We start from the raw sequence: 13,293 nt of genomic DNA on the forward strand, positions 1-13,293 counted from the left end.
GTGTTTTCCTGTGAAAACATTTACTCCATGCATTTAAAGGGTCCCTGAAATGACTTAAGTCGTACCTTATAGTAGCACCTATACAAAGTATCTCTCATGGAATGCTTTCTCACAAGAATTTTTGTCAGTGTACTGCATCAGAAGAGCTATGAGGGGTTAAATATTACGCTCCTCTCAAGCAGCTGCATCTCCCGCAGCTTGTATTCCATGTGGCGATGGCTATGTCCCGCCTTCTTGGGCACAACATCGTGCAATGACACATGTCATCCACTGTGCTTTTCGGAAGAAACTCTGTGTTCCTCTCTCCTTCCCACATGCGCACAAGCAAATGCAAGCGTACAGACAATATCTGTAGCACAGAATCTGCAATGCCAGATGGAAAAGCACCATTGGTGTATTTCTTTTACAGTTACACAATTTACAATGTACACATATGCTAATAAATATAACCTCAGTAAACCTGCATGATTCAAGTATTACATTTGACATCATGTGGGAAGCCAATAAGACTGCCTGCCTGAGTGATGAGTGACATCAATCACCTGTTCTTTATGGAATGGGCAGAAGTGGCTGAAAATGTGAGAAGCAGTACCGCTGTGATCTGTAGCGATGCATATGTTTAAAGGAGTAGTCACACAAAAAATTTCGATCTGTTTCTTTTTTTTGCTTTAATAAGCAGCTAATGACCTAGTAATCAGGGCACGAAATCTCATTTACTTAACCCTTTCAGGGTCGATTTTTTTCGCCATATGCGACTGCCCAGGGTCGATTCCCTTTACTGCAGATTTTAATTCTTCTGAGGGACCTATTTTGAAAAAAATTTAACGTAATTTTTCTAGGGTGACCGTAAAGTGAGAAAGAAATATTTTACATTGGTAAATATGTACTTTTTATTCATGAATAACAACAATTAAAAAAGAAAATAAACTTATAAGAATTAAAAATCTGATGCAGTGTTAGTTCAAGGCTTAGAATATGCACACACAAGGATATTTCGTAAGTCTCAAATGTTCCTGCTCTTACATTAATATTTACGTCCTTATCCTAATTGAACTGCACCAGGTGAGCGCACCCAAGAAAACTGTGTGGTTGTGTGCCCGTCAAAAAAAAGCAAAACGTGTGACAAACTTTCGCTAATCTTCATCTTATCGCCAACCAGAGGCAATTAGATATCACGAGTCTCCCCCCAAAAAAGAAAAGGAAACACATACACGGCAGCATCCTTCCTATGCTCACCCCTGTGAGCACTGAATGAGTTGAGAAACAGGCGGCCACCCTTTGAGCGATTAGCAAGAAGATAGCCATCAGTTTTGCGAATGCAAGAAGCTGAGCCTGCGAAACAAAACTCAAACCCCCGCCCACCCGCACGCGTGCCAATGCGCAAGTGGTAGTATATAGACACGCCAGAGCAAACTAGCTTTAAAACACACCATGCATGGTGGATGGATGGAAAAACTTTATTTTCGTCAGAACGCATGTGCAGACGATTCCATGCTAGATGGCCATCAGCTCATGGCTGACGGCGACCTGGGTGGCCCACAAAACACACCATGCAATAAAAATGAGAGAGGGAGGGGAGAGAAAAAAATTTTCTGCATTCTCACATATTGGCAGCACATGCCAAGAAAGAAAATTAGGAAATTGCTGTGCTTTCCAAACGTACAGATGGCACCATAAATATATGACATCGACCATTTTGGACTTGTTCACAGTGCCATATATTTACGTCATTGACCCCCAACCGTCACTGCATGGGGCACTGGGGCACTGCATGGGGCACTGAAAAGTAAATTAACATTATGTCTATTGGAAACTTTCTTTAGGTTGTGTGACAACTTGTGCAAGTACAGCACCATGTGTGCTTATCTCTTGTCCTTATTCTTTTCTTTGGGTGCTGGTTCCAAACTTATTCTTTTTCCTTTCTGCAAGATAGCTTCGCATATTGAAGGGATGACACAACGGGGAAAACGTGCGTTCTATAATCGTGCCATCTGATTAAAAAAAATTTTGCTCATATTCATGCTCACATGACCACGTGTGAGCATGAGTGTGAGCCAAGTTTTTTCTAACGTTATCTATCAGATACTGCTGAGCTGTAGAAAAACTTATACAGTCGACTCCCGTTAATACGAAGTTCACGGGGACCGCAAAAAACTTCGAATTAAACGAACTTCCAATTAAGCACAAAACACAAAAAACAGCACTTTATTTGTGGCGAAATCGAGTATGTTCTCTAAGAAAAATAGTCGGTCATCTTGCTTTGCTTCTTCTTGCCGAATCGCGCTGCTGAAAGCAAGTTCTGCAGGCTGTAGATATGGCGGAACGCTTCTTCCGCATTACCTTCTGCAGCAAAGAAGCGCTCTGCGAGAGCAAGGCCCGCAGCTACATCGACAGCCTTAGGTTGCGGCTCGCTTTCAACGTCATCGTCGCTTTCCTGGGTCGTTTCATGGGGCCGAATAATCTCCACAATTTCGCTATCCGTCAGTGCACCGCATGTTTCGACCGCCTTGTCTACGGCGACGTAATCTTCAAAATTGACGTCCCCGAGAGCATCACCAAAATCAGCGCCGTCAAGCTCGCTTGTTGACGCTTCCTCCGCTGAAATTTCAGAGGCATCCTCCGAGGAAGCTGCCACAAAACCGCAAGCCCTCAAGCAGTTTGCGATTGTTTCTTGCTTCACACGATCCCATGCTCGCGCCAACATGTGGATGGCACTAAGCAGGCTCACCTCATACTTTGTGGAGCTATCCATACACAAAATCATGCGCTCGAGGAGGTGCCGCCTGTATAGGACTTTAACATTCTTGATGATGCCTTGGTCCATTGGCTGCAAAACAGCCGTTGTGTTTGCAGGCAAAAATGCGAGGCGTATTGCACTCAAGGCTGGCACATTCACGTGAGCACTGCAGTGATCGACAAGGAACAACACCTTGCAGTTCGAAGCAGCAAACTTGCGGTCCAATTTGCTTATCCAGCTCTTGAAGATTTCAGCTGTCATCCACCCTTTTTTGTTCGCCTCATAGTTCACAGGCAGCGTCTTCACGCCTTTAAAACATCTCGGCTTCGCGGCTTTCCCGATCACAAGTAACCGACATCGTTCCGTGCCAGTCATGTTTGCCGCGATCAGCACCGACACTCTCTCCTTGCTGCGTTTGCCCCCAGCACAGTCGTCGTCCTTGAATGTCAGGGTCTTCTCTGGTAGAAGCCGATAGAAGAGTGCAGTCTCATCTGCACTGAAGATGTCTTCCGGTCTGTATTCGGCGAGATATTCACGCAGCTTTCCGTCCTTCCACGTGGCGCATGTTTCCTGGTTAACGGACGCCTTTTCACCACACACGCTCTTGAAAACCAGGTCATGGCGATCTTTAAAGCGCGTCAGCCATCCATCTGACGAAACGAAGTCATCGATCCCCCACATTGCTGCAAGCGTTCGGGCTTTCATCACAACGATGTCTCCGCTGAGAGGAAGTTTGTTGCTTCTGGCCTCCCTAATCCAAACCAGCAGAGCCTTCTCCAACTCTGGGTAAGCGCAGGTGCGCATTCGCTTCCGAGAAGTCTTGAACTTGTCGTTCTCAAATGCATCCATTATTGTGCACTTGTTCTTGATGTAGTTTGAAAGCGTGTTCGGCTTGATCCTGTACTTCCGCGCTATGTCTTGTTTGGCGGCACCTCCCTTCTCAACTTCCTTCAAAACCTTGACTTTCGTTGCCAGGTCGAGCGTGCGATAAGAGCCACGGTTTGCCATGGCTATAAACTGCGTGACTAGGTACAGTCAATTTCGAATCACTCGTGGAACAACTTAGCCTACGAGCTTCCCGCACAAAGGCGCTCGACCAACACACGCCCCTCGCTGCGCACACTGCAAGACTAATCTCGCACAATCTCGCCACTGCCAGTATGCAGCGCTGTGTGCACCTATGGCACCCGCGTGGCCTCCGGCGGGAGCCGCTTCGCCTCCCACTGGAGTTAATCGCGGAGGCCACGGCAGCCGTAGCAATGAATAATCGCGCCGCTCCAAGAAGGATGGCGTTGCGGGCGGCTGCGGTGGCGATGACACCAACGCGGAGCACGGAACTGTTGCAACACTTGAAAATTGCACTTTCTACCAAAGAATGACGGTCACCTTGAGGATCCCGGCTGAAAATTAACTTCCAATTAAACAATATTACTGGATGAGGACTTCGAATTATCGAGCGATTTCTTCTATAGGATTACATGCAAAACTGACGGGACCAGCACTTCACTTCTAATTAACCGAAAATTCCAATTAAGCGGCTTCGAATTATCGGGAGTCGACTGTATAGGACAAATGGGCCAGCGTTTCAATGACAGAGCTCATCAGCACAGCAGTAACATAAAGAATGGCTATGGGAGTAATTTAGCAGGACATTGCAACAAGTGTCCCCGCCCTCCCATATTCGAAAAAACTAAATTCGTAGGGAAAAGAAAATGTAAGAGGGAAAGGGAAACAATAGAGGCACATAACATTAGAAAGGAAGGAGATAAATATGTAAGTGCTCCCTCTCTTGCTTTGTCGGAAAAAGAAATAGCTTTATTGCATGAAAGATTATGATGTTGCTGATTTTGCAGATGTATGTGCAACTGGTGTACGCATGCCTATGTTGGGAAAAGTATAATGTGGCTGGAGAATTACGAATAAACTTCCAGTTGGCAGTCAGCACTTGTCTGTGGTATGTTCTCATTTTATTTGCTCTTTTCAACTTGAGCTTTAACTGTGACCTACTGACAACCCACGCTGCAGTGAACATAACAAGGACTGCTTGTAGTACTGAATGCCAGACCACTCAGGTCACACGGCATCACAGATTACAGACAGGCATATCAGCAAGCACAGCATTAAATAAGTGAATCAATGTTCTTCGAAATCACAACCCCACAGTACGGCCCATTGAAGAGGACAAGGAGAGGTAAAGGCACATGAGCCAACAGCCACCAATCACTCATTTTTTCCCTTTTTTCTAACATTTGGATGGCTTTGTGATCCATGCCAATAAGCCCTGCAGGAGTAACTTTTCCCACATATGTGATTTGTGCAAAGGGAGGGTTCACTTCAAGGTCACTTACCTCGGTCTCTGGAGAGACGAATCGATTGTGCGTCGTCCACCACATTTCTGTTGGAACTACACGTGTTTTCATCCTGCATAAGAAGATTGATTGATTGATTGATTGATTGATTGATTGATTGATTGATTGATTGATTGATTGATTGATTGATTGATTTCAACATCTCGAAGCATCATGCTGAGACACATTCAGTGATGCCCTCGCCAGGAGACTTCAAACTCAAACTTCAATTAATTTTACATGCACTGAGAGTGTAGCTTGCGAACATTTTTGCATTCTTCTCTGAAACAAAATGTGGCTGCTGTGGCTGTATAACAAAAGCGCAACGGTGTTTTTAGCAACAGAACGCCATAGCCAATGCGCCACGGTGGCAGGTAGTGCATAAAAATGGCCCATGCCAAATGCTGAAGTGTGTACAATACAACCTGCTAGAAGTATTTCGGAGCTTAAGCACAGGTCATGGCCAATTTAAATTAAACAGCATCCAGTGCACATCTCTTACTCATCAAGCAAGTGAGTGATGAGGTCATACACCCAAGAGCTACATATGACCTGCGCACGTTGATATAGTGAACAGATCCAGGTTAATTGGGACTTGTAGGCTTATGCCTCAGGTGTGAAGGAAAGAGGCAGCTGACCCGAATCGACGCCAGAATAGAATCGCAAGCCGTGGCTTCACATGCCACAGCCGTGGGTGATCTTTATATTTTTCTCATGTGGGCACGCACTATCCGGGTTCTAGGCACTGCCAAAGGGAGGGTGCTACAGGGCCCCCCCACCTAGACTGGAAGTCAAAACCGGACTGAAAGCCCACTATGGCACTCTGACACGAGGTCAGGTGGCAATACGACACTTTCCATTGCAGTCTCCATGTAAGCTGGCTTAAGGTGGTCTGAGCTGACTGTCTCTTTGCAACCGTTCTGTGGGAGCGGTTTTCAGGGTGTGGTGGAGGACGCAGAATGGTCCGTCGTAGGTCGGGGATAGCGGTGGTCGAAGAGCGTCGCGGCGCATGAAAACGCGTGCTGAAGTTGCCAGGTCAGGGTGCACGCAGATTGTATTGTGGCAAGAAGGACGGGGTGGAATGGGCCAGAGGTCTTTAACACAGGCCAGGAGGCGTTGTAGGAATTCTTGTGGCTGGGCTGGTAGCTGTGTTGATATAAATAATTAACCATGGGGAGGCACAGAGAACTACCATACACCAGCTCTGCTGCTGAGCACTGTAGGTTTACCCACAGGAAGGCCCGTAAACCCAGGAGCACAAGGGGCAAGGCGTCAATCCAGGCTGCGCAATTGAAGCGGGTAGCCATGGCAGCTTTCAGTTGCCAGTTCTACCATGCCATTGACACACATGTGATAAGCAGTGGTACGGCAATGCTTGGTGCTGAGAATGCGATGGAGGCAAGCAAACAGGGAAGACTCAAATTTGTGTCCACGGTCTGTTGTCACAGTACCGGGACAACCAAAGCAAGATACCCATGCAGAAATGAAAGTGCGGAAAACAGTCTTGGCACTGATATGAATGGGAACAGCCTCTGACCGGCACGTGAGATGGTCGACTATGGCGAATATATAACGATGACCTTGAGACACGGGTAGAGAGCCTACAATGTCGAGATGAACATGGTTGAAATGACGGCCAATGGAAGGAAGGCTTGGGGAGGCTTCTTGGTATAAAGGGAGACCTTTGTCGTCTGGCAGGGTAGACACGTCCACATCCAAGCACGCACATCACCGTTAATTCCGGGCCAGACATAGTGCTGAGTGAGAAGGCGCTACATAGTCTGAATACCTAGGCAACATATGTCGTGTAGAAATGGAGCGACGTAGTGAAGCCGGAACAACAGAGCAAGGAAGGTCTGCTGAGACATTGCACCACAAGGGCTCAGGCGAGCATGGATGGGCCAAAAACCGTAGTCAGAGAGAACAGGGGTTCTCCCGAAAAGTGATGAGCTTGTTTTCATTCTGCTGCGCAGAAGAGAATGCAGCCCAGTAGACGGTTGGAGATGGAGAGTCAATAGTGGCTATACGAGAAAGAGCACCAGTGGCGATGTTCTTGGCATCTTTCCCGTGGGAGATGTCAGTTGTAAATTCCAATATATAAGTGAGATGGCGGAGTTTGCATAACACGCACTTCTATGAGTTGGTGCTAAAAACATCTGCCAGTGGCTTATGATCGGTCAGTGCATAAAACTGGCATACTTCCAGAAAATGACGAAAGTGCTGTATTGCAGTGTAGATGGCTAGTAGCTCTCGGCCGAAGACGCTGTTGCGGGTCTCAGCAGGAAATAGCTCCCAAGAAAACATACAAGGGTCTCCACTCAGAGTTAATGCACTGCTGTGAGATGGCTCCGACGGCCACACTGGAGGCATCCACCATCAACCGAGTTAGGGCATTGCTCCACGTATGGATAAGAAGCATGGCGTTTATGACTGCTTGCTTCGCAGCAGTAGAGGCGGCCTGGGCTTCTGATCACCAAGAAATGGCAGAGAACAGGCTGGCAGCTGACCGAAGGAGGTCAGTGAGCAGGCGAAGCAGCTCTGTACAGTGCAGTATAAAGCGCCTGGAAAAATTCACAAGCCCCAGGAATTGGCGTAACTCGTGCAGTGTTGTAGGCCGGGGATAATCCTGGATGGTCCTGACATGGTACGGGAGAGGGTGTATACCCTTGGACGATATGTGATGGCCCAAGAACTCGCGCTTGGATGTGCCAAAAAAACACACTTAGAGGCATTCACAACCAGGCCGGACTGCTGTAGACGTTGGAACAAAGCACGTAGATGGTGCTCATAATCTTCAGGCGTAGGGCTGGTGACGAGGACATCATCAAGGTACATGAACACAGTAGGGCGGCCCCACGTGACCTCAGCAATGAACCGCTGGAAGGTTTGAGCCAAATTGCAGAGTCCAAAAGGCATCCGCACATACTCGAACAAATCACAGTGTGTCATGATGGTGGTCTTAGGAGTGTCGGCAAGTTCTGCGGGAATTTGGTCATAAGTCCTAACTAGGTCCAGTTTGCTAAAAATGGCGCACCCATCATGGCACAATGTAATGTCTTGGATGTGAGGCAACAGATAGCTGTCGTGGACAGTCTTGGCATTCAATGCTCGATAGTCTCCATAAGGACGCTAGTCACCGCAATCATGCTTGGGCACTAGATGCAGCGGAGAAGCCCACACGCTGGACGACGGGTGTATAATGCTGAGCTGCAGCATGTGGTTGAACTCTTGTTTGGCAATAGCTAGACGGTCCCCAAACAAGCGACATGGTCAAACGAGTGCTGGTGAACCACAGGTGACAAGGTGGTGTGTCACGATATGTTTAAGCAGCTGAGTGAGATTGCATGGCTTTTTAACTCCAGAAAATCCACAATCTTTTCAAACGAAGAGGAACGTATCAGCGTGCAGGTGCCCATGGAAGCAAGGTCAGACAGGACTCCAGAGATGGAGAGACGAGTCAGACTGTCTGTGAGGCGACGATGCCGCACGCTGACGTCCAAGTTGAAGTAGGAGTGAAAGTCCGAGCCGATGATCGGGTGAACCCTATCTGCGATAATGAAGACCCATCGAAATGTGAGGCAAAGGCCGAAGTCGAAGGAGAGAGATCGGAGTTTGTACATCGCTATAGACAAGGTGCTGGCAGCACGAAGCGACTGCCCCGACAACCTGGAATGATCAGCCTTAGTCAGGGGAACCACACTGACTTCCACGCCCGTGTCTATAAGGCACCAGGCACTGGAGAACTTGTTGGTTGCCATAAAAAGGCGGCTGGGAGGACAAGCTAGACCACGAGCTGCTGTCAGTGACCACGGTGGGAATTTACCAGCCACGAACAGGGAGGTGTGCACTTCGTGGCTTGGTGTCGGAAACACCAGTGGTACCAGCAGAGAGGCAGAGGGCTGGGACTCCGAGCTTGATGTGTACATGAAAGAGTGCGATGACCGAGACGAGGCGAACGGTCCCCTGGGGTAGGTTCCAGGTTGCGGCGATTGAGGCGGTGAGCTCATCGATGCGAGTCTGTAGGCACGAAATCGCTGGGTCTGTAGGCGGTAAGACAGCAGTGACAGACAGGAAGGTCGGCTCATGGACCTGATCGGCAAGCTCCGCCAGGAGGTCAAGGGTGACATCGCCAGCCTCTGTGAGGATGAGGCGGTTGGGCTGGGAAAGGCATCAGAGGAAAAGCTCTCGAAGCAACGCTGAGTGAGTGGGGACACCGCTCTCCCCGAGAAGCTGTTGCATCTGGTGCAGCAGTTGGGAGGGGCACCGGTCACCAAGGCCCTCCTTGGTAAGGAGCTGCTGGAGGCGGGTGCATTCGGAAGGCATGAATCTCTCCAGCACTTTGGTCTTGAGGTGCTGATATGGTGTAGCGCCGGTGGGAGCAGACAGAACGTCTGAGAGGTCGCTGGCAACCTCAGGAGGAAGGAATGAGGTGACGTGGTAGTAGCGCGTTGTGACGTGGTAGAGGCAGAATTGCGCCTCGATCTGGCGAAACCAAACTTGCTGGTTCTGGATCCAGAAGGGTGGAAGGCAAAGCCACAGTGACGAGATGTCCTGCGAACGGGAGTCCTGTTCTGTGGAAGGTTCGGGCGGATCAGTCATTGTGTTCGTCCTAGGTCACCCCTTGTAGGCTTATGTCTCAGGTGTGAAGGAAAGAGACAGCTGACTCGAATCGATGCCTGAATAGAACTGCAACCCGTGGCTTCGCATGCCACAGCCGGGCGTCATCTTTATTTTCTCATCATGCGGGCATGTGCTAACCAGGTTCTAGGTGCCACCCAAGGGAGGGTGCTACAGGACTGCCTGTTGTTCTCCTTAGAGCATTAAAATTACAACCACTCCATCCCTGTGGTATGCGAGTGCCACAGATGGAAATTTATCACGTAACCACATCCTTAGAAGCAGAATAGCCATAGCTGCTGCTATGCTTCAAGGCCCCTTTTTCAGAGACATCTACGCCAACACAGGGACGCAAGCCATTTGTTAAAAATTCTGGGGTGTTGCTTGCCAAAACCATGATACAATTATGAGCCACACCGTAGTAGGGAACTCTGAATTAAATTTGACCACTCGGAGTTCTTTAACGTACACCTAAACCTAAGCACATAAACGTTTTGGCATTTTGACCCCATAGAAATGCATTTTGCCACCCCGCAACCACTGTGAGAGAAGAGGTGAAGAGAAGAAGGTAGCACTGGCAAAAGAAGTATCTTGTCGGACGATAGGTCAGGACTATTGTGTATGCCTGTTTCTCATGAGCTTACAACTCCCCTCCTGTAGCTTATGTATGTCTGAGGGGTGGCCTACCTTCCTGGCCTGAGCTTCTACCCAGTCCTGCCACATCTTCTGGCTGCCTGTCATACATGGTTGGCCCTAGTCAGAGCAGATACTCGCCACCTGCATCATTCCAGCCTCTGATATGCTCCGACACTCCACCTCTATGTGAATGTTGATATTTGACTTGCTTAGTTTGGGGACTTATTTGTGACTTCATATTTAGTGCGTCTAGTTCCTATTTAGTTAATGTGTACTGTCCTCAAAGTCTTATAAAGTGTGTGTGCCTGTGTGCAACAGAGCGTGTACGCTTCATTGTTTTGTCTGAAGTTGGTTCTTACTTACAAGTTTCAGAACTTGCAGCAGTGGACATACCTACACTGTGACAGTCATACATCACATCATCCTCACGAAACAGACAGCTAACAACTTCACCATTGCGAATTTTTTCACATGGATGATGTTTATTATTGATTTTTCAAGCAACTGCCAAGTTACATTGCACATTGAAATTTTCATTCAGCTGTAATGTTGATAACATCAACTCAAAGATTCTGAAAGATATTGAAATGTATTCCTCCAGTTTTTTGTCGCACCTCACCGCCATCCCTTCTTGCAATAATAATCTATTCCATGATTAATTTATACCCAAGACTAGCTTAGAATGGAACCACCATCCTAGTGCCACTGCCAGCATTGAGATGCACAGTCATTCAAGCCTGCCATTATTGACTCCTCCTCCGACTAACCTGCGCTGCTATTTATTGGTTAGTTTTGTGCTTGGCCCATACAATAATGGGAAAACCCAGGGAAGGTGGGAGATAGACATTCAAGATGGTGGGCAAAACGAGAACAAGGTAAAAGTGGGAGCCAACGTTTCGACAAGCGGACTTGTCTTTTTCACGGAGACATATGGTTTGAAATATTTCGCCTTGAAAAAGGCAAGTCCACATGTGACAACGTTTGCTCCCGCTTTTACCTTGTTCTTATTTTGCCCATCGGCACATACAATAATGTTACTTAGAGCATTGTCATTCAAGGCCTCTGTTAATGACCACCTATTAGAATAAGCACACTGTTAATTATCAATTCTTTTATTTTGCTTTCGTATCTAATAGTGTCATTGTTTACATTACTGTGATTGTACAAACACAATGTGCCCACCTCCCTCTGCAATGTGCTTCGGGACCTGAGGGTACTGCCAATGAATTAATAAATAAATAAAACTACAGGCAACAAGGCTGTGCTTGAGCCATCCACTACTACGGCTACCTCGCTCACTCAAACAAGCTTCATGTCATTTAGGTTCCAAAATTGCCCTGAATGTGCGTGTGCTTTTGGGAATTCATGTACTGGGTCTCCTTTGTAGCTTCGTGCTATAGTCAGGTGGATGACAATTTTTTCCTTTGATGAACCTTTCTCCACTATATGGGCATCTGCACGATTTACTAGCCATATTCAGTGCCCCTCTGGTATGTGTTGCCCATTAATTTGGCCTTGCTCCACAATCCGCTAGCCTTCTGGTTAGCTCAGACAGTGGAGCGACCATCGCGGAAAGGCATTGGTCCTGAATTCTGTCCCTGCATAGGGACATATTTTTCTTCAGCTGCAATGCTTCCTATATAAAAAAAAAACAGTATTGGATTTCCTTTGTAGCTTCGTGGTACAGTCAGGAGGTGGATGACAATTTTCCCTTTTGTGAACCACCCTCCACCTTGTGAGCATCCACAGAATTGATCTGCAGTATGTATTTTCAAGCTGCAAGCAAAGAAATATTTGTTTCGTTACAACTCACATAGTCTCGGGTCCTGTAGTTTTAGTATCGTTGCAGCAGTCGACTACTCATCGTAATAAAGCGTGGCTAACGGTCCTGCATATATTCTGTTGTATTCAATAATTTTTTATATTCATATTTGTTATATTTATGTTTGATTGTAGTCCTCTGTAGTGTCCCTTGAATATGTAGTTTGTCTCCACAGCTCACCAGGAAGGGCACGATGTTCCAGACAAGCAGTGCGCTACCAGCGGTGGCGAGAACAACCTTGGTGCCAAAAGGGTCCGTGCACAGCGCCACCACATCGCCAAACGGATGCGGCCTTCGTGGTGTTGACCATGGCAGGCTCCAGAAGCGAGGCCGGGAGTCATGTAGGTGCCGCAGGTACAGGACCACATGCCCTGCAATGCAGTCACGCAATCATTATCATCAAAAAAGATAATTAAACCAGCTAATTTTGACAATGCTGCTCAATTGACGGAGCTTTAACATCCTGAAACAACACAGAGGCTATGGCAATCATTGTATGGAGTGTTCTTGAATAATTTTCATCGCCTCGAATGTATCACCCAAAGTGCAGTACATGGGCATTCTTGCATTCCCCTCCTATCAGAATGGGGCCACCACAATCGGAAACCATAGTTGCAGAGCCTAGCAAGTGGCAAACAATATCTTGCAGTCCAGTAGACAAGTATATTTTAGCGCAAAAGTGCTAAAATCTACTGTACAAATCATTCAATAATTATCATTTAAGCACCGACAATATACTGCATTTCCTCTCATACAGTGGCATTAATGTACTAGTACTGTCTATGTTTAATTAATGTTTCAAAAATTGCACATGCAATACCCTAGTTTTGCTGCTTCCAATATCTGTATCATCCAGAAATGCGACTCACATCAACATGCAGAAACATGTGTGTTGCAATGCGCACTGTCGTAACTTATTCTTAACATAGAGGGGATGTTCCCTATCTCTCGATCGCTGATGCAGTGTCTCACTTGTTATACGAAATCTCTTGCTGTACATCAATAGAATTTCATAGATTATTCCTGTGAAAAATTTTGCATACAGCCTGTCATGGGCTGCTCTAGTTATTCCCCATCACAGATGAACTGGCCAAGCAACATGCCTTCTTGACAGTCCACACACAAAACACTTT

At 47.1% G+C, this 13,293-nt stretch overlaps 1 protein-coding gene across 1 annotated transcript in view; it reads right to left on the reverse strand.

Moving 5' to 3' along the window:
- Positions 1 to 13,293, reverse strand: part of LOC142592614 (uncharacterized) — a 189,827-nt gene that overhangs the window by 162,822 nt on the left and 13,712 nt on the right. The window contains exons 2-3 of the mRNA XM_075704154.1: positions 12,341 to 12,531; positions 5,086 to 5,158 (exon numbers count right to left, since the gene is read on the reverse strand). Of these exons, the coding sequence (XP_075560269.1) occupies positions 5,086 to 5,158; positions 12,341 to 12,531 (264 nt within the window). The remainder of the gene's footprint in view (positions 1 to 5,085; positions 5,159 to 12,340; positions 12,532 to 13,293) is intronic.

This window comes from Dermacentor variabilis, chromosome 9, assembly GCF_050947875.1.
Source record: "Dermacentor variabilis isolate Ectoservices chromosome 9, ASM5094787v1, whole genome shotgun sequence".
Taxonomy (NCBI): Eukaryota; Metazoa; Arthropoda; class Arachnida; order Ixodida; family Ixodidae; genus Dermacentor; species Dermacentor variabilis.